Here is a 24,978-nt window from a genome sequence, read left to right as displayed (position 1 = left end):
CCCTCCTCCTCCCGACCAATTTCCTCTCTCTGGTGCCGAACTCACCTTGCAGACAAGCGCCATAGTCAAACCCCTACGCTAGTCACAGGTCAACCAAGCACAAACGGTCTCACACAAAATGTTACAAGGTCGCTATGCTCGCTGCCACGCTCCCTGCAAATACGCGCAATCACACGGTTTCAAACGCCTCTCACGCTTGTCACATCACATTACATCTCACAATCACTGCACAAGTGGCTGAGCTCGCCGCATGAATCCACGCGGAAGCATAGCACAGCCACTCTCTCAGCCACCGAAACCTTTTCGTACACAAATCTCCTCACGCACGACACCCCCACGTCTCCCTCTCCATCGGAGTCACCTTCGGATACGCGCACGTGCGAACTCACAACAAAACATATCTGCCACCACAACCCTCCGCACCAACCAACAACATTCTCTTAACCTACCGGATGAAGAGGCCACTTACAGGGGGTAGGGGCAGCCACTGCCCCAATTCCGAAATCCGTCTCCAGAAGAATCCGAGGTCCGGAATCCAGAAAAGAACCCCGGAAAGTTCTGGCATCATTCCAGCCCGGAGTGAAACTGCGCAGGAGCAGCCCGAGGCCTGGCGGAAGACTTTCCACGTTCAGCTCCCGTACGCTTTCCACCTCCGGACTACATCTCCCAGGGGACACTGCTGCCCAGAGCTACTTCCGGTAGGGGCGTCGGTTGAAGGGTCTGGCCGCAAGGCAGGTGAGGACGTCCAGGGATGGGCTGGGAAGACAGGGCTGGGCGTGTGGCCTCTCTTGTAATTCGAATCAGAACTTGGACCAGAACCCTTCTTTAGGATGCTGAAGGTGAGGAATGCTGGATCATTAGGGCAGTGGAAGACGGTTCTTGGTAGTTTTAGGCCACTGAGTATGGGAGGGGTGGGTTGTGTTGTGAGCGCGCGCGCGAGACGAGGGTTTATCTTTGGGCAAAAAGTGTGTGGTTGTTCGTTGTGATAGCAGCTGGGTGCATGATTGTGCTTTGTGACGGTGTGATTGTGGGCGTGACCATTTGTGTGAGTGGAGTTTGTATGTGACTGTGACCATGATTGTGGGTGGCTATTTGTGTAAGCCCAGTTTCTTAGATGAGGGAAAAGCACATTTATACAAACCGTTATACTTAGGCTCACAAAAATCAGGCAGTTAGGGATACCCTCGGGTCAGCTGAAGATTCCCGCACACAACACAAAGCCAAAGTCACACTGTCCACTCCACATTTATCATCTTCTTACAGACTCAGAAAAAGGCACATATATTGTATTGTTATGTACATATATGTTTTGATTTTTTTCAGATTAGCTCATGATACAGATTGTTTTGTAATTCTTTATTATAAGATATTTAGGTCTTTTTGTCTGTATTCAAGGACAAACTTAAGAAGATTTTCTAGGATGCTTCCATGTGTTATTCTTCTTTAACTCTTACAGAACTTCAAACTAAAGACTCAAGTATTTATCTTGCTCTGGAAATTGTTCTATTTATTTCTTTTCTTCCATCTGTGTTGTTTTAGCCTTTATGTTTGAAATTTCTGTTACATTCCTGTCTTTTGGATCTGTTTTCTTAGTTCCCAGATCTTTCTTCTCATAATCCCCATTTCCTTTTCTTTTTCCTCTTCATTCAGTGAGAATCTACTCAGGACAGTTCTGAGCAGCTTGGCTGGGTCCATTTAATCATAGTGTCAGGACACTGGTCTGTCCTAACTAAATCCCTTCTGCTCAAGAGCCCGGTCCCTGCTTTTTTGAGTTCATCCTGCTATAGCTGTGTTCCCTCATAGTTTTGAGTAAAGCTGGGATTTGTCCCAATTCCCTCTTCATTTATGCATGTATGTATGGGGCCTGAGAGTAGGAGACTTGAAGGGGGAAGAAAAATGACATTCTAAATTAGCATTTATGGAGCTCAGAGACAATCATCTGTCCTTTTTTTTTTTAACCCTCTCTCACGCAGCAACACCTTCTTTGGACTGAGTTTCTTCTAGAGTGGAAGCAAGAAGAGGATTAATACATTCAATTCTAAAATAAGCCATGGCCCATGTAAGTTGATATTTTCTTGTTCCTGACTGAAGTAGTTCTTTTTTTTCTATAGAGCATATGAATGAATATTTGCATTCTTTATCCTGACATTATTACCTGAGAATTATGCAGTAACTTACTAGTGAATGAGTAAGTGATGGTACCAGAAGTTTAGTGCCTTCCTTTGTGACTCCTCTCCTCTCCAACCAGTGTTCATATATTCATTGACTAAATTATTCCTCATATCCCATATGCTCAATCTTTTATAAGGAATAAGGAGAGAACAGAAATAGTATTCTTTTGAGGAAAATATTAGTGTTATCTTGTTAGAACTTTGGTTTGAGATGATTTAACAAGTATTTATTGAATTACTACTGTGTGACTGGCACTCTTCTAGGTACCTAGGAATAAATCAGTGGGGAAAAAAATCACATACACATAGATCTTCTCTTGTGGAGCTTAACTTGTAGTGATTGAGACAGAAAATAACTTATGTGAGGGGACTTCAAAAAGTTCATGAAAAGATTCATATTATCTTTCAATTTTATATATCCATGAACTTTTTGAAGTCTCTCCCAGTGTAAGACTTGAGACATATACACAGATACATATGGAGAAAGTGAGCAAGCAAGAGAGAATTAACAAAATAATTATATGATAAAACTAAAACCAAAGAGCAAATATGTGCATATGGGCTTTAATTCACCTATTAATAGAAAAAGACTTCAGATTGAATCACACAAAAACCCCCACCTCTCTGGTCTGTAAATCAGCCACCTATGTGATTCAGTGATTCAGAAAGTTTAACTAAATGATGACCAAATTGTACCAGGCAAATAGAAACTAAAAGAGTTAGACTGTATAAAATTTCAGGCCACATCACAGCATTAAACATGGCAAAAAAAGGACATTATGTAATTTTAAAGTATAAATTTTACAATGAAGATATAATAGTTATTAATACAACTTTCCTAAAGCAAAATTTAGAGCAGATAGAAAAAGAAATAGACACTTGCCAGTAGTAGAAGACATTAATTCACTCTCTCAGTCCAAGTCAGGCCAAGTGGACAAAATTAAAAGGACATAGAAGTACTAAATCCCATGTTCTACTCTACTGGATCGACCTTATTGCTATATATTAAATTCAGTATCCTGATAACAGTTAATATGCATTCTTTCAAGTGTCCATGGAACATTCAGTATATAATGACAAAATATTAGGCCGCAGTAAAGTTCAATAAGTAGAAATGAATGTTCTCTGAACACAGTGAAATACAACTAGAATTTAATATCAAAATCGGAAAAATAAAGCTACTGTTATCAACAGTTTATAAACTCTGTCTTAATAACTCCTGGGCCAAAGAAGAAACATAATCTACAAGTAAAAAATTTCTAGTAATTGATAACACTATATTGGAGCAAATGGAATTTAGTTAAATCAGGACCCTAAGGAAAAATAGTTTTAAATGTTTCTATCAAAAATATATGAGTTTAAAGTAAATGGAAATATGAAAGGAATTTACAAAGATAAGAAATTATATGTGTTGGAGATAGGAAGAAGTTATAACTAGTAAATAAGCTGGTTCTTTTATAAAAATCAATAAAATATATCAGAAAGCCTTATATAAGGGGAAAAAAGCATAAATACACAAAATAAAGAGTGAAAAGGGGAAAATCCACAGAAACAAAGGAAATTAAAAAGAATCTTGGAAAGCTCCTTTTTTTTTTGTAAAAAAATTTTGTTTATCCATATATACATCATTTGCAGTTGCTCTTCCTTCCTGAGATCTGAGTTTTCGTCTTGTATCATTCCTCCTTAGCCTAAAGATCTTGCCTTAACATTTCCTGTAGTTTGGGTCTTCTGGTGACAAGTTCTTTCAGCTTTCATTGCATGAAATGACTTTATTTCACCTTAATTTTTAGTGTCAGGGTAATGCTGGCTTTGTAAAATAAATCAGGAAATGTACCCTCCTCTATTTTCTGGAAAGGTTTTTTGTAGAATAGGTATTATTTCTTCTTTAATTATCTAATACAATTCACCAATGAAGGCATCTGAAGTAGGCAGAATAAAGTCCCACCCCCAAAAATGTCCACATGCTAATCTCTGGAGTCTGTGAATATGTTACCCTACAAGGCAAAAGAGACTTTGAAGAGGTGACTAAGTGAAGGACCTTGAGATGGGGAAGTTATCCTGAGATATCCAGGTCAGCCCAAAGGAATTACAGGGGAAGAAAGAGACAAGAGTCAACCTCAGAGGGAGATGTGAATATGGAAGATGCCTACTTCTGTCAGAGAGATGCCACGTTTTTACTTGCTTTGAAGATGGAGGTAGGTAGTAGCCATAAGCCAAGGAATGTGAGTGGCCTCCAGAAGCTGGAAAAGGCAAGGAAAAGGATTCTCCCTTAGAGCCTCTAGAAAGGAATGCAGCCATGCCAACACCTTGATTTAGCCTAGTAAAACCCATGTCAGACTTCTAACCTACAGAACTATAAGGGAGTAAATTTATGTTGTTTTAAGCTACTAAATAGAAAACTAGAACACCGTCTGAGTTGGGAATTTTCTTCATGGTAGGCAGGGCTTTTTATTTCTTTTTGGATCAGTTAAGGTAATTTGTATTTCAAGGAATTTGTTCATTTCACCATAGATGTCAGATATATTGGCATAAAGTTGTTCATAATATTCCCTTATTATCCTTTTAATGCCTGTCAGATCTGTAGTGATGGTCCCCTTTTTTAATTCCCAACATTGATAATTTGTATTTTCTTGACCAATGTACCTAACAGTTTATTAATTTTATTGATCTTTTCAAAGAATTACCTTTTGGTTTCATTGTTTTTTCTCTAGTCTGCCCTTATTGTTTCATTGATTACTGATATTCTTTATTCTTTCCTTTCTTCTGCATACTTTGGATTTAATTTTCTCTTTTTTTCTAGCTTACATTTCCCTTGTGATTTCTTTTACTTTTGAGTTATTTAAATGTGTTCTCTAACTTCTAAATATTTAGGTATTTCTTCACATATCTTTCTGGTAATTCATTTTTAATTTAATTCTGTTGTGGTCAGAGAAAATACTCTATGATTTCAATCCTTTTAAATGTATCAGGACTTGTCTTATGGCACCAAATGTGAACTATCTTGGTGAATACTCCATGTGCACTTGAAAAAAATGGGTATTATGCTTTTTCAGTGGGCGTTTATCAGTTAGGTCAAGTTGGTTGTAATGGTGATCACCTCTTTATCCTAAATAATTTGTGTGTGTGTGTGCTGACTTTGGTCTATCAATTACTGAGAGAAGAATGTTGAAACTTCCAACTAAATTTGTGGATTTTTGTCTGTTACAGTTCTGTCAATTTTTGCTAATTGTATTTTTAAGCTTTGTTAATAGGCGTGTGCATATTTAGCATTGCTGTATCCTCTTGATGAACCTCATTATCATTATGAAATGTTCCTTATCCTTGGTAATATTCTTTTTCTTGAACTCTGTTCTTTCTATTAATATTAATTTAGCTTTTTTTTTTTTTTTTTTTTTTTACTGGCATTTCATGACGTATCTTTTTTCCATTCTTTTATTTTAAACTATTTTAAGTATATCTCTTATAGCAGCATGCGGTTTGGATCTGCTTTTTTATCCACTCTGACAATCTCTGCCTTCATGTATTATACAAGGGGTTGGCAACCTACAGCATGCAGGCCAAGTCAAGCCCACAGCCTGTTTTTGTATGGCCCTTGAGCTAAGAATGGTTTTATATTTCTTAAGGGTTGTAAGTAAATAAGGAATGTGTGATAGACTGACCATTTTTAGAAAAAGTTTGCTGATGTCTAGATTGACCATTTAAATTTAATGTAATTATTGATATAGTTAGGCTTTAATCTAATCATATCATCTTGTTATCTGTTCTTTCTTCCTTTTTTTTTCTATTTTCTTGCCTTCTCTTGGATTAATCTTAGATTTTTTAGTATTTCATTTTATTTTCTCTATAGGATTATTTACTGTATCTCTTTGTTTCACTCTTTTAGGGGTTGTTTTAAGGTTTGCAGTATGTTTTTTAAAAAACTTATTACGATAATTTTATACCACTTGATATATAATGCAAAAATCTTACAACTGGATACTTTCATTTTCTCTTTCCATTTTTTTTATATTGTTATATATTTTATTTCTAAATTTGCTTAAACCAAATACTTTTTTAAAAACAATTGATTATCTTTTCAAGAAATTATTAAATGAAAACGATATCTTTTTTATTTACACATGTTTAATATTTCTAGCATTCTTTATTCCTCTGTGTAGCTTAAGATTTAACCTAGCATCAATTTTTTCCCACCTGAGGAACTTCCTTTAACATTTTTGTAGCATGTGTCTTCTGGTGACATATTCTCTCCGCTTTTGTTTGTCTCCCAAAAAAAAAAAAAGCAAACTATTTCACCTTCACTTTGATGGATTTTAGTTGGATATAGAATTATAGGTTGACAGCTTTCTTTTAGCATTTTGAATATGTTGTTTTGTTTTCTTACCTCCATTGTTATTAATGGAAATTAACCTTTGATTTTTCTTATTGTTCACCTCTGTGTAATACATCTTTTTTGTCTGGCCACTTTTAATTTTTTTCCCCCTGATCTTTGGTATTCAGCAGTTTGATTATAATGATCATATGTGTAGTTTTCTTTGTATTTATATTACTTGGGGTTCATTGAGCTTCTTGAATCTATGGGTTGCTATCTTTTTTAAAAATCAAATATGGAAAATGTTTTGGCCAATGTTTCTTTAGACTTTTTTTTTTGTCCTACTGTTTCTTTTTCTGAAGCTCCAATTACATGTATATTGGATTGTTCTTTTCACTTTTATTTTACCCCCAATCTTTTGTTTTCTCTGGGCTTCAGTGGATAATTCCTAATGACCTGTCCTCAAGCTTACTGATCCTTTCTTCTCTTCTGTTTAATCTGCTGTTGATCCCATCCAGCAAATTTTTACTTTCATGTAGTTCATTTCTCAGTTTGATGATTTGCCTTCGGTTCTTTTATGGAGTACCTAAATTTCTGAAATTCTCCATCTTATTACCTATTATACCTATCTTTACTCCTGTAGATTCTTTAATATGTTATCATAGTTTTCAGTCTTTGCTAATTTCAACACCTGGATTATTTGTGGGCATATTTCTATTAAGTGATTTTCTCCTGAGTACAGGTCACATTTTCTTCTTTTTTTATTTCTAGTAATTTTTTAATTGTATATGCAACATTGTATAGAACATGTTGTTGACTCTGGATTCTGTTAATCCCCTCTGAAGAGGAATCCCCTCTGTATCGGATAATTACATACAACAACACATAATGGAAAGGCACAATACTTAAAACATTACAATTAGATCAAGGGAGCAGAATAGAAAATCTAGACATATATCTACAAATGGGAATTTAACCTATGATAAAGGTGACATCTCAGATCAGTAGGCTAAAAATGGACTCAAAATCCAGAAAGAAACCAAAAAAAGGATTAATAAAATTGACTACATAAAAATAAAAAGCTTTTTCATGGCAAGAAATACTTGTAAGCCAAGTCAGAACACAAATGACAGGCTGGGAGAAAGTACTTACAAGTCATAAACAAGCAAAGAGCTTATTATATCTCTAATAAAGAGAACTTCTAGGGAACAGAAGCCCAGTAGGAAAAGAGTCAAAGGATATGAACAGACTGTTCACTTAAAAAGAAATATAAAGGGCCCTTATAAAAAGAAAAATACTCAACTCACGATTCATGTAATGTCAATTAAAACTCTACTGCCATGCAATTTTGCTCTTGTTAGATTGGTAAAAATAAAATGTTTTGACAAAATACCTTGCTGGTGAGGCAATGAGGAGAGCAAAATGGTCCAACTGGTTTGGAGGGCAATTTGACAGCATTTACCAAAATTACAAACGCATTTTCCATTTTGACCCAGCAATTCAACTCATGTTCTTACAAATATTCCTGTATAGTATATGAAACCATGTATTCACAGGAATATTCAATGCACCATTGTTTGTAATAGCAAAAAAACTGTAAACAAGTCTATAGGTCTAATTAAACTATGAAAAATTCAAAAAAATGGAATGACATGTATTACATAAAAATAAAGAAGCCACTGATATGGCAAGATCCTTTGAATTTAATAAGTGAAAAAATCAAGTACAGAACAACATATATATTATCTTACCTTTTGTATAAAAGTGTGAAAAATAATATATATGTATTTAGTTATGAAACTGCTTATCTGTGGGGGCAGGAGGTAGGAAACAAAATGGGAAGGATAACGTGGGAACAAGACATCTGAACTTAAATCCACTGTTCCTCTGGGTCCATTGCTGGTGCTTTGTTTTCTTTGTTGGTGTCATATTTCTCTGTTCTTTCTCTATTTTTGTGTCTTTACATTGATGCCTGGTCATTTGAGGATTCTGCTACCTCTTTTAGGCTTTATAGGTGTTCTTTAGTGGTGTTAAACCTTTACTGGTTAATATCAGGGCTTTGTCTCTGGTCTGTGGTTTTGGTTAATTCCAAAATTGGTGGAATTTCCTGTGGGGACCAGCCCTTGAGCTCTGTGGTTGCACTAAATTGCTGCTTTGCTGGTGATCCTCTGGGGAAGGCTTTTCGTGTGGCCTGGATATTAATTGTTGGCCTTTTAATCAGTTCTGGGTCTGGTGAGGTTAGATACACCTGGGCTGTGTAGAAATTCTGGCCCAGGACTGAGTCTTTCCAGCAAAGTGTGCCAATTGCAGTTCTGTCACCCTGACCAGTTTCCACTCTGTGGGTTTGTGCCAATAGGAAGGCAGATCAGCTGCTCACTGCGCACCCCGGTATTCTCTTGTGGGCCAGCCTCCCTCCCACACTCCAACACTTCCTGTGGGGTGGGCTGTGAGCAGGTCACTTGCAATGACTCACCAGCCTCTGGTGGTTCCTTTCTTTGGTTGGCAATGTCCACTTGCTCCTATGTGGTTCCATGGGAACCCTATCAGTGTTCTTGCTGGCCTGGGGGCTGGTGTGGTGTGCTCCAAGGCCCACTTCTTCACTGAAAACTCCAGGCAACTTCACACAAAGGGCTTGCCTGTGGCTTTTGCTGGCTCCTGTTCCATGTGCTACAACTACTTCCCACCTCTCACAGGGCTCACAGGGCTGGCCTTGAAGTGGCCAGGTCTTGAAACAGTTGGAGCTTTTCTTCTTCTACTTGCCACGGCTTCTGCCTTCAAGAACTCTGTGGGTCTCTCCTCTTCCTCTAAGCTCCTGCAGTCCCCGATTGGCAGTCTTTACTTTTTAATAGTTGTAAATTGGCCAATTGTGGGGGAGAGCGACACTGGGGACCATCTGTTCTACCATCCAATCCTATCACCTGGATGGTCTTACTGGGTGGAGAGACTTTTTCTGCTGGAGGCTTCAGGATTAGATGGAGATATGGTTGATGCTTGCATAGAAAGATTGAGGGTCTAGCCAGGAAGTAGATCATCACCAATTACAAACTCCAGTTTTAGACTGAAAAGGATGTATTAGACTTAGATCACATTTATGTGAACCTGGATCATCCTACGTCAGTATTCTTCAATGTAGGCACATAGTAAATGTACAGGGAGAGGTGGTGGATGATAACAGTTAAGATCTCTCAGGTGTAATTGCAGGAAATGGAATATACACCTTAAAAAAGACCTTAGAAATTTTGTCTACCCCAGAGATTCAAGTTCAAGAGAATGATTAAATCTCTTCTTTATAAGATCAAATGTTATGCCAATGATAAAAAAAAAATTACAGTTACTATTCTGTATAACAAGCCACCTTACAATTTAGTAGATCAAAATGACAACAATCATTACTTTGCTTACAAATCTGCAATCTGAGCAGGGCCCAGTAGAGGCAGGTCACCTCTGTTCCATGTGGTATTAGCTGACATGGCTTGACTGGTAGCTGGATGACCCACCTTCAAGATAGTTGCCTCACATGACTTGTAAGCTGTTGCTGGCCATTGTTTTGGGGACCTTGGTTTCTTTCCCTGTGAGATCTTCCATAGAATGCTTAGGCTTCCTAGGAACATGGTGGCTGAATTTCAAGAATGAGCATTCCAAGAAAGTAAAGTAGAAGTCAGACATTTTTATGATCTAGCCTTGGAAGTCATATAGTTACTTCTGCCATACTCTATGGATTGAGTAAATCGAAAATGTCCTCTCAGGTTCAAGAGAAGGAGGTACAGACCTCCACACCAATTGGGAGGGGGCATGTCAAGGTTACATTGAAGAGTAATGTAGGGTATGGGAGATACTTCTGTGTGCATCTTTGGAAAATACAGTCTGCACCAGATGTGTACTAAAGTATTCACTGAAAAGTAAAAATGCCTATGATGTTATAGTCATAATAGTGAAAAAATCTTCAAGTTCTTTACCTTAAGATGGAGATTTTTGAAAGACATTCTGGAAAGATTAAAAAGTTTTCAACTATTTAATGTAATTGGGAACCTCTACTTATTTTCTTAATTTCTAAATGACTGATTAACAGGAGTTTTTCCTCGTATGCAAGATAATATGTCTGCAGAAAATGATTTAAGAACATGTAGGCACTCTGCTTCAGTTGCACTAAATTCCTTTTTGACCTATGTCACAGGCTTAGCCTATACACTCACTATACTGTCTCATTCTTTTAGTACCTCTCTTTCATTTTTAAAAATGTTTTTTTTATGATTTTAAAGATTGATCTGTGATTTGTCATTTTAGGGTTTGGTGATGTTCAAAGACGTGGCTATAGATGTCTCTCAGGAGGAATGGGAATGCCTGAACCCTGCACAGAGGAATTTGTACAAAGATGTGATGTTGGAAAACTATAGCAACTTGGTTTCACTTGGTAAAGTTATCTAACAATTCAGAATGCTTGTAACAATTCAGAATCTAATTCTTGGAATTTCTGCTTTCTCCCCTGTGAATTTTAAAGATAGCTTTCAAATAACTAGATAGATTTTCCTCTTTGTATAGAAATGAGCACAGCTAGGTGAAGGTGCACTTTCATTTTCTCCATCCTCACATGTTCCTCTGGTTGTTTCTTATAATAAGTTTCTTGAATCAGAATTCTACAATGTGAAAGTATAACATTGTCAAAGAAAATAGGCGTTGTCTTTTGTTTCACTTCTACTATACTAAACCTGCCAGTGCCCTATCATAGATCCAAACTAAACATATGGGTCCCAGTAAAAGTAAAACTCTTTTACTTCCCCAATTAATATGATGGTAGGCTGGATCAAGAAAGGAAATTTACTATTTACAGCTCTTATGAACACTATTCCATTTCCTAAAACAAATGTACTGTCTTTTAAATGATTTGCATTTGATTTCTTACATTTAAGAACTTTATGTTTAACATTTTAAAAAATCTGAGAATAAATATCTCAGGAAGCTTCTTTTTTCTCATAGCAAAATAAAAAGAGAGACATCTATATAAATTTAAATAGTATTTTATCACCTATTTGTTTGCTTTGTTTCTTATGATCCTGAATTCAGCTGAATATGAGTATTTCATCCTTTTTCCTTTCTTTCCTCTGTAGACCTTATCAAGTACCATTTTGACCTGTGATTTATTTTTGTTTTAATCAACTCTGAATCACCGTATCTGGATACTTTCATATTCATCTCATCTCAGTTTCTTTTTTTATAACCAGGACTTTTGGTTTCCAAGCCAGATGTGATCTCCTCATTGGAGCAAGGGAAGGAGCCCTGGATGGTTGTGAGGGAAATGACTAGAAGATGGAGCCCAGGTGAGTAAGCAGTAATCAGGAAGCAGGAAGCTGCTGCTCGAAGTAGGCCAGCTGGTCAGATTGTTGGGTTGGCAAGTTTATTTTAGATAGAATAATTAAGCAAAACCTGATTTCAAAATTTATTATGTGGGATATGTACACAATGGAATACTACTCAGCCATGAAAAAGAATGAAATTCTGCCATTTGCAGCAACATGGACGAGCCTGGAGAAAATTATGTCAAGTGAAATAAGCCAGGCTCAGAAAGAGAAATAACACATGTCCTCACTCATCAGTGGGTGCTAAGAAAGAAAGAAAGAAAGAAAAAGAAAAGACCACAATAATATGTTGATCTTTCAGAAGGAGAGAACAAATCTGTGGTTACTAGAGGTGGGAGGGAGGGAAGGAGTGGGGGGTGGGGAGAGATTGAATAAGGGGCATAAAGAATAATTGCAATTTGTAATAATGAACGTGTTAATAATATTGATTTGATCAACACATATTGTACACAGGTGATGGTAGTCAATGTTGTACCCCCAAAATATGTATAATCAATCATGCTTCAATTAAATAAATAAATAAAAAATAAAAGACCGGCTTCTGTCTCTTAAAAAAACAAAAACAAAACAACAACAACAACAACAAAAACTTATTACAAAGCAACAGTAATCAAATAATGTGGTACTGGCATAATGACAGACATACGGACCAATGGACTAGACTAGAGGGCCCCAAAATAAACCCTCACCCAGAATAAATGGTGAAAATATGCCAAGACCATTCAATGGGAAAGGACAGTATCTTTAGCAATGGTGATGGAAAAACTGGATATCCGCATCCAAAGACATAAAGTTGGACTGTTATGTTATACCATATACAATAATGAACTCAAAAGGCATCAAAAACCTAAATATGAGAGCTAAAACTATAAAAATTCTGAGAAGAAAATATTGGGGAAGAGCTTCATGACATTGGATTTGGCAGTGACTTAATTGGATATTATACCAAAAGCACAAACAACAAAAGCAAAAATAGAGAAATGGGACTATATCAAACCTAAAAACTTCTGTTCATCTAAGGACATATTCAGCACAGTATTTATTAATTTTTAAAGAGATTCATACAAGTTGCTTTGCTAGGTGATGGGAATACGTTTTTAAAGTGTTACAAAGAAATGTTAATCTAGGAAGGGATCAAGAATATATGAATAGATGTTCTAATAGAATACTTACAAAAAAATCAGGATTGATAAATTGAGAAAGTGAAAAGAAAATAATATATCACTACATTGAGGACGTAAAGATGGGAGAGGGATGATTGGGAATGAAGGAGGCCAGCCAGGAAAGTTTGGGGTCCTGAAGACCAAGAGCAGATCTACTCTATAGGTCAGAGGTCTTTGATGATGCCCATTACTCATTATAGTGCTTCAGAACTCTCAGAGAATATGTTTGCGTTGTTTTAAGCCACCCAGTTTGTGGTACTTTGTTATGGCAGCCCTCTGAAACTAATAGAGGGGGAATATGGAAAATTGATTCATACTCTCCTAACTGTTTTAATTTAAAGTTGTCAGCCAGATGCCTGGCTAGGCCTTTCCTTTGGCATGGGTGCGGTGATTTTTTTAAAAAACTTTTTATTTTGAAATAATTGTAGATTCACAGAACATTACAAAGAAGTGTACGGTGAAGTCATGTGTACGCTTTCCTCTAGCCTCTCCAGTGTTAAAACCTTACACAACTATAGTACAATATTGTACCAAAGAATTGACATTGCTACAATCTATAGAACTTATTCAGATTTTACTAGTTATACGTGCACTCATTTATGTGCATGTGTATTTGTTTAACTCTATGCACTTTTATCATGTGTAGCATTGTGTCACCACCACAGTAATCAAAATACTCAACAGTACCATCACCACACCCATCACTTTTCCCTTTTTCCTAACCCCTGGCAACCACTCTTCTGTTCTCCATCAATATAATTAGATTATTTCATGAATGTTACATATATGGAATCCTGTAGTACATGTCCTTTTGAGATTGGCTTTTTTCTTTTATTTCATATACACACACATATGTATATACTAGTCATACACACGTGTATGTATGTATGTATATATGTATGTGTGTTTATGTTCCTTACATTACTGTACAAGTTTGTACATGAAAATAAGTCTTTATTTGTGTAGGATAAATGCTCAAGAATGTATTTTCTGGGTGGTATGGTAAGTTCATTTTTAGTTTTGAAAGGAACTGTCAAACTGTTTTCCACAATGGTTGTACCATTTTGCATTCCCACCAGCAATGTATGAGTGATCAATTTCTCTGAATCTCAGCCAGCATTTGGAGTTATAACTATTTTTCATTTTAGCCATTCTGATAGGTCGATAATTATATCTCATTGTGGTTTTAATTTGAGTTTCCTTAATTGAAAATGATGTTGAACATCTTTTCATGAGTTTATTTGCCATCTGAATATTCTCTTCAGTAAAATATCTGTTCATGTTTTCTGCTGTAATTTGAATAGTTTGTTACTGTAGAGTTTTCAAAGTTCTTTCTGTATTTTATTTTATTTTTTATTTCTTGATTGGTTTATTTTAAAAGATGACCAATAAGGGGATCTTAACCCTTGACTTGGCATTGTCTGCACCACACTCTCCCAAGTGAGCCAACCGGCCATCCCTATATAGGGTCCGAACCTATGGTCTTGGTGTTATCAGCACCACATTCTCCCAAGTGAGCCACAGGCCAGCCCTCTTTATGTATTTTAGATAGAAGGCCTTTGTTGGATATGTGACTTGCAAATATTTTCTCACAGTCTGATTTTTCTTTTCATCCTTTTAGCAGGGTCTTCTGCAGAGAAAAAGTTTTAAATTTTGATGAGGTCTAATTCATCAATTTTTTTTTCTTATGAATTGTGTTTTTGCTGTGTGTGTGCGTTTTTGGTATGAAGTCTAAGAACTCTGCCTAGTCCTACTTCATGAAGATTTTCTCCGATGTTATTTTCTAGATATTTTATAGTTTTACATTTTTCATTTAAGTCAGTCGTCCATTTTGAGTTCATTTTTATGGAAGATGTGAGATTTCGGTCAAGGTTCATTTTTTTTTTTTTGCCTGTGGATGTCCAGTTGCTCCAGTATCATTTACTTAAAAAGCTATCCCTCCTCCGTTGAATTGTTTTTTTTTTTTACCAACCAAAAATTAGTTGGGCATATTTGTGTGGCTCTGTTTCTGGATTCTTTGTTCTGTTTCATTGATCTTTGTGACTATCCTTCTTGTACTACCATACTTTCTTGATTACTACAGGTATATAGTAAGCCTTAACAGTAGAAAGTGTGATTCCTCCCACTGTGTTATTTTTCATAATTGTTTTGGCTATCCTTAGGACCTTTTTCTTTGCATATAAATGTTAGAATAAGCTTGTCTATGTCTATAAGAAAAACTTGCTGAGATTTTACATTAAGCCTATAATTGAAATAAGAGGGCATCTTTACTCTGATCAATCTTCCTGTTCACAAACACAGCATATCTACGTATTTTAAGTTTTGATTTCTTTTATTAGCATTTTATAATTTTTTATTGAAACAACTGATTATACATGTTCGTGGCATACAAAGTTTATGATTAATGCTCATGTACAATATGTGATAGTCAAATCAGGATAGAGCTTATTCATCCTTACAGTATGTAATCATTCTTTGTGTCCATTAACAAATTTCTTCAGAACCTCCCCCATTTCTAGTAACCACAGTTCTGTTCTCTCCTTCTGAAAGTTCGATGTATTATTGTGATTGTTGTTTGTTTCTTTCTATTTCTTTTCTTTTCTTTCTTTCTGTTTATTTATTTATTAGCTCCCACTTATGAGTGAGAACATGTGGTATTTCTCTTTCTGTGCCTGGCTTGTTTAACTTAACATAATTTTCTTCATGTTGGATAACATAAGCTTGTCCATGTTGCTGCAAATGGCAGAATCTCATTCTTTTTTATGGCTGAGTGGTATTCCGTTGTGTATATATACCACATTTTCCTTATCCAGTTATCCATCGATGGACATTTAGGTTGATTCCATAACTTGACTATTATAAATAGAGCTGTGATAAACATGGGAGTGCAGGAGGTATCCCTTTGACATGGTGATTTCCATTTCTTTGGGCATATACCAGATAGTGAGATTGCTGGATCTTATGGTAGTTCTATCTGTAGTTGTTGAGGAACCTCCGTACTCTAGAATGGCTGTACTAGTTGTTGAGGAACCTCTGTTCTCTAGAATGTCTGTACTAGTTTACAATCCCACTAACAGTGCAGAAGTGTTTCCTCTTTCTTTGCATCCCTGCCAGCATTTGCTATTGTCTGTCTTTTTGATAATAGCCAGTCTAACTGGGGTGGGATGATATCTCAAAGTGGCTTTGATTTGGATCTTGCTGATGCTTAGTGATGTTGAGCATTTTTCATATACCTGTTGGCCACTGTATGTCTTCCTTTGAGAAATGCCTGTTACAGCTCCTTTGCCCATTTTTTAATATGATGATGATGATGATGATGATTTACTGTTAAGTTGTTTGAATTCCTTGTATATTCTGGATTGTAATCCCTTGTTGGATTTATACTTTGCAGATATTTTCTCCCATTCTGAAGGTTATCTTTTTGCTCTGCTAGTTGTTTCTCTTGCTGTGAAGAAGCTTTTTAGTTTGATATAATCCCATTTGTTTAAATTTTCTTTTGTTCTCTGTGCTTTTGGGGGTCTTTTTCATAAAGTCTTTGCCTAGCTCTACATCCTGAACTGTTTTCCCTATATTTTCATAGTTTTATAGTTTTATAGTTTCAGGTCTTACATTAAAGTCTTTAATCCATTTTGAGTTGATTTTGCTATATGGTGAGAGGTACAGGTCTAGTTTCATTCTTCTACATATGAACATCCAGCACCATTTATTGAAGAGGTTGTCCTTTCCCCAATGTATGTTCTTGGTGTCTTTGTTGAGATTAGTTGGCTATAAGTATGTGGTTTGATTTCTGGGTTCTCCATTCTGTTCCACAGGTCTGTGTGTCTATTTTTATGCCGGTTTCATGCTGTTTACTATAGCTTTGTAGTATAATTTAAAGTCAGAAAGTGTAATGCCTCTGGCTTTATTTTTTTGCTCAGGATTGCTCTGGCTTTTTGGGGTCTTTTTGTTTTTCCATATGAATGTTAGGATTGTTTTTTCTATTTCTGTGAAGAAAGTCATTGGTAATTTAATGGAGATTGCATTGAATCTGGCTTTGGGTAGTATGGACATTTTCACAATGTTAATTCTCCCAGTTCATTAACTTGGAATGTCTTTCATCTTTTGTTGTCCTCTTTAATTTCTTTTAGTAGTGATTTGTAGTTCTCATTGAAGAGATCTTTCACCTCCTTGGTTAAATTGATTCCTAGGTATTTTATTTTTTTGGTAGTTATTGTAAATGGGCTTGTTTTCTTCATTTCTTTTTCTGCTAGTTGTTGGAGTATGAAAATGCTACTGATTTTTATATATTGATTTTCTAACCTGAAACATTACTGTATTTATTTATCAGCTCTAAGAGTTTTGTGGTAGAGTCTTTAGGGTTTTCTATATATAGGATCATGTCATCTGCAAAGATGGACAGTTTGACTTTGTCTTTTCCAATTTGGAAGCCTTTTATTTCATTCTCTTGCCTGGTTGCTCTGGCAAGTACTTCCAGTACTGTGTTAAATAAGAATGGTGAGAGTGGGCATCATTGTCTCACTCCTGTTCTTCCAGCTTTCTGAAAGCTTTTCCTCATTCAGGATGATATTGGTGATGGTTTGTCATATATGGCTTTTATCATGTTGAGATACTTTCCTTCTATACCAAATTTGTTGAGAGTCTTTATCATCAAGGGATATTGAATTTAGTCAAATGCCTATTCCACGTCTGTTGAGATGATCATGTGGTTTTTGTCCTGGATTTTGTTGATGGGGTGTATCACATTTATTGATTTGCATATTTTGAGTCATCCTTGCATCCCTGGATGAACTTACTTGATCATGGTGTATAATCTTTTTGATCTGTTGCTGTGTTTTATTTGCTAATATTTTGTTGAGGATTTTTATATCTATGTTCATCAAGGGTATTGACCTGTGTTTACTTTTTTTGTTGTATATTTGTCTGGTTTTGGTATCAGGGTGATGCTGGCCTTACAGAATGAGTTTGGGAGAATGGCTTCTGTTTCAAATTTTATGGATAGTTTGAAAAGAATTGATATTAATTCCTCTTTAAAGGTTTGGTAGAATACAGCAATGAAGCCATCTGGTCCTGGGATTTTCCTTGCTTAGAGACCGGTGATTACTGCTTCAATCTGTTGCTTTTTATTGATCTCTCCAGGTTTTCTATTTCTTATTGGTTCAGTCTTGGTAGTATGTATGTGTCCAAAATTTATCGATTTCCTTCAGATTTTCAAATTTGTTGATATATAGCTGTTCATAATAGTCCTTAATGATTCTTTGTATTTCTGTAGTATCAGTTCTTATGTCTCCTTTTTCATTTCTGACTTTTTTGGATCTAGTCTCTTATTTTTTTAGTAAGTCTGGCTAATGGTTTGTGTATTTTGTTTATCTTCTCAAAAAACCAACACCTTTGTTTTTTCTTATCTTTTGTGTCATATTTTTGGTCTCTGTTATTTCAGCTCTGATCTTTATTATTTCTTTTCATCTACTAATTTTGAGATTGGATTGTTCCTGTTTTTCTGATTTTTTGAGGTGTAATATTAGGTTGTTTATTTGGAGTCTTTCTATTCTTTTGATGTAAGCATTTATTACAATAAACTTCTCTTTTAGTATTGCTTTTGCAGTGTCCCATAGGTTTTGGTATCATGTATCTTTTTTATCATCAGTTTCAAAAATTTTTTAAATTTTCTGTTTAATTTCTTTTTTGACCTATAGGTATTCAGGACCATGTTGTTCAATTTCCACATATTTGTATGGTTTTCGGAGTTTTGCCTATTATTGATTTCCAGTTTTAATTCATTGTGGTCTGAAAAGACACTTGAAATGATTTCAGTTTTTAAAATTTGTTAAGACTTGATTTTTGTCCTAATATGTGGTCTATCTTGGAGAATGTTCCTTATGCTGATGAGAATATATGTTATGTACTTTTTGGACAAAATGTTCTGTTGATGTCTGCCAAGTCCATTTGGTCTAAAGTGTTGTTAAATCCTGTGTTTCTCTGTTGATTTGTTGCCTAGATCTATCTGTTCATTGTTGATAGAGAGGTGTTGAGGTCTCCAACTATTATTGTATTGGAGTTTATCTCTCTCTTTAGGTGTAATGGTGTTTGCTTTATATATCTGGGTACTCTGATATATGTTTCTATCTATGATGGTTATGTCTTCTTGGTGGACAGATCCCTTTTTTATTATATAATGCCCTTTTTTGTCTCTTTTAAACGTTTTTGGTTTAAAGTCTATTTTATCTGATATAAGAATGGCTACACCTACTCATTTTTGGTTCACAGTTGTGTGGTATATCTTTTTCCATCCTTTCAGTATTATTCTCTGTGAGTCTTTACAGGTGAGGTGGGTTTCTTGTAGGCAGCATATCATTGGGTCCAGTTTTTTAATCCATTCAGCTAGTCTATGTCTTTTGAGTGGGGAATCCAATCTGTTCACATTTAGGGTTATTGAGAGGTATTTTCTTACCCCTAGCATTTAATTGCTTTTGTATGGCTGTTTTGGGTATCTTTTCTTCCTTCCTTTCCCTTTTATTGTTTGTCCTCACTATTTATTGGTTTTTTTGAGGTGTTATGACATAGTCCTTTCTTTACTCATTTGCATATCTGCTCTACCAGTGGGATTTGTTCTTTCTCATGTAGTCATGGTGATGGTAATTGTTTTTTGGATTCCTGATGCTGGACTCCCTTGAGGATTTCTTGTATGGCTGGTTGTGTGGTGTTGCAGTCCTGCAGTTTTGTTTGTCTGGGAAATACACTATTTTCCTTAATTTCTGAAGGATACACTTTCTTAGTATAGCATTCTTGGCTGGCAGTTTTTTTCTTTTAGTACTTTGAATATATTGTCCCATTCTCTTCTGGCCTGTAGTGTTTCTACTGATAAGTCTGATGTTAGTTTGATGGGGACTCCCTTACAGGTGACTTGATGCTTTTCTCCTGTTGTTTTTAGGATTATGTTTGTCTTTACTTTTAGCAGTTTGACTATAGTGTATCTCAGAGAGGACCTTTTTGGACTGAATCTGTTTGGGGATTTGGAAGTTCATATTTCTACCAATTAAGTGGGAAGTTTTCTGCTATTATTTTGTTGAATAGGATTTCAATGCCCTTTCCTTTCTCCTTCCATCCAGAACACCCATGATTCGGATGTTTGTGTGCTTAAGGTTGTCTGATAGCTGTAATAGATTTTCCTCATTTTTAAAATACATTTTTCTCTTTTCTTTTTGTCTGCTTAGGTTATTTCAGAAAGCCTCTGTTTGATATCAGAAATTCTTCTGCTTGCTCTAGTCTGCTCCTTACACTCTCAATTGTAGTTTTTATTTTGTTGAATGAATCCTGCAGTTTCCAGAGTTCTGTTACATTATTTTTTATGATGTTTATCTGTTTGTAAGTTTGCTCTTTCATGTCCTGGATTGTATTTCTCATTTTGTTGTGTTGTCTATCTGAGTGTTCTTGTATTTAACTGAGTTTCCTTAAGAATGTTACTTGTAAGGGACTTCCGCTCAAGGTGGCGGAATAGACAGTCCCTAGCATCACACTCTCCCACAAATCAACCGATTTAAATTATAAAAACATAACATCAAGTGCATATGGAAGGGGGAGACGTCCCGTGGGGGAGGCAGAAGCTCCACGGAGACCACATGCCCTGTGGGAATGCCGTCGTGTGATCCGGCAGATAGGCTTCACTGCAGCAACCCGGCTTCATTCCCAACCCAGCCCAGTGAACACAGAGTGGGAAGACGTCCGGCAAGGGAGGCGGAGGCTCTGCAGAAACCACACATCCTGTGGGGCCGCCACTACGTGATCCAGCAGGTAGGCTTCACCACAGGCACCCAGCTCCATTCCCAGCCCAGCCTAGTATGCTCGGAGAAAGGAGACGTCCGGCAGGGGAGGTGGGAACTCCATGGGGACCACACTGCTGCTGCGCGATCCAGAAGCCCAGCCCAATGCGAACGGAGCACAGAGACGTCCAGAAAGGGAGATAGAAGCTCTGTAGAGTCCACACACCCTGTGGGGGGGCTGCCACCGCGCGACCTAGCAGCAGGTAGGCTTAACTGCCGCACCCGGCTCCATCCCAAGCCTGGCCTAGCGCGCACAGAGCAGGGAGACATCCTGCGGGGGAAGGGGAAGCTCCCCAGAGACCACACACTCTGCGGTGCCTCTGCTCATCCCAGCAGCCTGGGCCAGAGTGCACGGAACAGGGAGAAGTCCAGCATGGGAGGTGGAAGCTCAGCAGAGAACACACACCCTGCGGTACCACCCCATGATCCAGCAGCCCAGCAGAGTCCAAGCTGACCAGAGAGGTGGCTCCCTGGAGAGGCCCAAAACCCGAGGCAACCACACACGCAATGCACTAGTGGCCAAGTGAGCAGTCACTGAGGTAGCCATACCAAATTGGCAACCATAATAACATCTTAGTCAGTCAATAGTGTCAAACCTGTGGATTGTGAAACCAACTGCAACAATGAATAAACATAAAAAAAGAAGATACCAGAAATACGAAAAATCAAGAAAGTACACCACCAAAGGATAATAACTCTCAAGCTCTAGATCCTATAGAACAAGAAGCCCTTGAAATGACTGACAAGGAATTTCGAGTGGTAATTCTAAGGAAACTGAATGAGATACAAGAAAACTCAGCTAGACATCATGATGAAATGAGCAGAAGAATACAGGATCTGAAAGAGGAAATTACCAAGGAAATCAATGTCCTGAAAAAAAATGAAGCAGAACTTGCTGAACTGAAGAAGTTATTCAGTGAAATAAAAAACACAATGGAGAGTTTCACCAGCAGGCTTGCAGAAGTTGAAGAGAGAACCTCTGAACTTGAAGATGGGCTGTTTGAAATAACACAAGCAGACCAAAAAAAAAAAAAAAAAAAAGAAAAGAAAAGAAAAGAAAGAAAAGAAAAAGGAATCAAAGGCATTGAAGAAAATCTGAGAGAGATATCAGAAAACCTTAAGCACTCAAATATCCAAGTCATGGGTATTCCAGAAGGGGAGGAAAAAGGAGATTGCATTGAGAACATATTCAACAAAATAGTGGCAGAAAATTTCCCAGGTATAGGAAAAATCACAGATCTTCAGATCCAGGAAGCTCAACGATCTCCATACGTATTCAACCCAAAAAGATCTTCTCCAAGACATGTTGTAGTCAAATTGGCAAAACTCAGAGACAAAGAGAGAATCTTAAAAGCTGCAAGAGAGAAGCGTCAAATCACCTATAAGGGAGCCCTAATCAGGCTAACATCAGACTTTTCATCGCAAACCCTAAAAGCCAGAAAGGAATGGGATGATATATTCAAAATACTAAAAGACAGAGATTGTCAGCCGAGAATACTCTACCCTGCAAGGCTATCCTTCCGAAATGAAGGGCAGATAGTATATTTCTCAGATAAACAAAAACTGTGGGAGTTCACCAGCACATCACCACCCTTACAAGAAATCCTCAAGGGAGTACTGGGTTTGGTTCCTGAAAAATAACTACCACTGCAATAAAAACCCAAGAAAAATCAAAACCCACTAGTATAATAAAAATGGCATTCATGAAGAGAAAACAAACAAACAAAAAGGCTATCCACAACAGAAGGAACCAACAAACACAGAAAACAAACAGTAAATCTGAAAGCAAGGAACAAAAGACACTTAAGACAACCAAACAATAATCAATAAAATGCTAGGAATAAATCAACACCTTTCAATAACAACTCTTAATGTAAAAGGCTTAAATTCCCCAATCAAAAGACACAGACTGGCTGACTGGATTAAAAAGGAGGACCCAACTATATGCTGCCTTCAAGAGACCCACCTCACCCATAAAGACTCATATAGACTAAGAGTGAAAGGATGGAAAAAGATTTACCATGCAAACAGAAAAGAAAAACGAGCTGGAGTAGCTATTCTTATATGTGATAAAATAGACTTTAAACTAAAAACCGTAACAAGAGACAATGAGGGACACTACGTAATGGTAAAAGGACTGATCCAGCAAGAAGACATAAGAATCATGAATATGTATGCACCCAATGTTGGAGCAGCCAGATTTATAAAACAAACTCTATTAGACGTAAACAAAGAAATAGACACTAATACCATGATAGCAGGGGACCTGAACACCCCACTGTCAATATTGGACAGATCACCTAGGCAAAGAATCAGCAGAGAAACACAAGATCTAAACAATACTCTAGACCAATTGGACTTGGCAGATATCTACAGAACATTCCATCCAACAACCTCAGAATATTCATTCTTCTCATCAGCACATAGATCATTCTCCAGGATAGATCACATATTACGTCACAAATCAAGTCTCAAGAAATTCAAAAAAATTGCAATTATCCCATGTATTTTCTCAGACCACAATGGATTAAAACTAGAAATTAATAACAAACAAAACTCTGGAGACTATACAAACACATGGAAATTAAACAGCATTCTACTTACTGACATATGGGTCCAAAAAGAAATCAAGCAGGAAATCAAAAAATTGATTGAAACTAATGAAAATAATGATACATCATACCAAAACCTGTGGGATACTGCAAAAGTAGTATTAAGGGGGAAATTTATTGCATTAAATACTCACCTCAGAAGAATGGAAAGATGGCAAGTGAACAACCTAACACTTCACCTTAAAGAACTAGAAAAACAAGAACAATCCAAATCTAAAGTTAGCAGACAGAAAGAAATCATTAAGATCAGAGCAGAACTTAATGAAATTGAAACGCAAAAAACAATACAAAAGATCAATAAATCAAAAGGTTGGTTTTTTGAAAAGATAAATAAAATTGACAAACCTTTAGCATGGCTAACAAAAAAAAGAAGAGAGAAGATTCAAATAACAAAAGTTAGAAATGAAAAAGGTGATATTACAATTGATTCATCTGAAATACAAGGAATCATTTGAGACTACTATAAACAATTATATGTCAACAAGTTTGAAAATCTGGAGGAAATGGATGGATTTCTGGACACACACAAGCTCCCAAAACAGAGCCATGAAGACATAGAAAATCTGAACAGACCAATAACAATAAAGGAGATTGAAGCTGTTATCAGAAAGCTCCCAACAAAGAAAAGCCCATGACCAAATGGATTCACAGCAGAATTTTACCAAACATTCAAACAGGAATTGACACTGGTTCTTTACAAACTATTCCAAAACATTGAAACAGATGCAAATCTCCCAAACTCATTCTATGAAGCAAACATCACCCTGATACTAAAACCAGGTAAAGATATAACCAAAAAAGAAAACTACAGGCCAATATCCTTGATGAATATAAATGCAGTAATCCTCACTAGCAAATACTAGCAAACAGAATACAGCAACACATACGTAAAATTATCCACCACGATCAAGTGGGATTCATCCCAGGGATGCAAGGTTGGTTCAACATACACAAATCAGTAAATGTGATACACCATATTAATAAAGTCAAACACAAGGACCATATGATCATCTCTATAGATGCTGAAAAAGCATTTGATAAAATTCAACACTCATTCATGACAAAGACCCTCTATAAGTTAGGTATAGATGGAAGGTATCTCAACATAATTAAAGCCATATATGATAAACCCACTGCCAATATCATCCTGAATAGGGAAAAGCTGAAAGCTTTTCCTTTAAGAACAGGAACTAGACAAGGATGCCCACTCTCACCACTCCTATTCAACATAGTGTTGGAAGTACTAGCCAGAGCAATCAGAGAAGAGAAGGAAATAAAGGGCATCCATATTGGAAAAGATGAAGTCAAACTGTCCGTGTTTGCAGATGACATGATCCTATATATCGAACAGCCTAAAGCCTCTACAAAAAACCTCTTGGAGTTGATAAATGATTTCAGCACAGTAGCAGGATACAAAATCAACACACAAAAATCAGTACCATTTCTTTTCTCCAATAGTGAACATGCAGAACGAGAAATCAAGAAAGCCTGCCCATTTACAATAGCCACCAAAAAAGTAAAATACTTAGGAATAGAGTTAACCAAGGAGGTG

General features: G+C 36.6%; 1 protein-coding gene across 1 annotated transcript in view; it reads left to right on the top strand.

The window, feature by feature from the left end:
• The first annotated feature begins 715 nt into the window (after positions 1-715).
• The window catches only part of ZNF461 (zinc finger protein 461), a 50,965-nt gene continuing 26,702 nt past the window's right edge, over positions 716-24,978 (top strand). The window contains exons 1-4 of the mRNA XM_063109090.1: positions 716-839; positions 1,974-2,059; positions 10,765-10,891; positions 11,700-11,795. Coding sequence (XP_062965160.1) covers positions 2,051-2,059; positions 10,765-10,891; positions 11,700-11,795 — 232 coding nt within the window. The 5' untranslated portion in view covers positions 716-839; positions 1,974-2,050. The remainder of the gene's footprint in view (positions 840-1,973; positions 2,060-10,764; positions 10,892-11,699; positions 11,796-24,978) is intronic.

The sequence above is a fragment of the Cynocephalus volans genome, chromosome 10 (assembly GCF_027409185.1).
Source record: "Cynocephalus volans isolate mCynVol1 chromosome 10, mCynVol1.pri, whole genome shotgun sequence".
Taxonomy (NCBI): Eukaryota; Metazoa; Chordata; class Mammalia; order Dermoptera; family Cynocephalidae; genus Cynocephalus; species Cynocephalus volans.
Note: the sequence above shows the minus strand (reverse complement) of the source record. Positions and strands in the feature narration are given on the sequence as shown.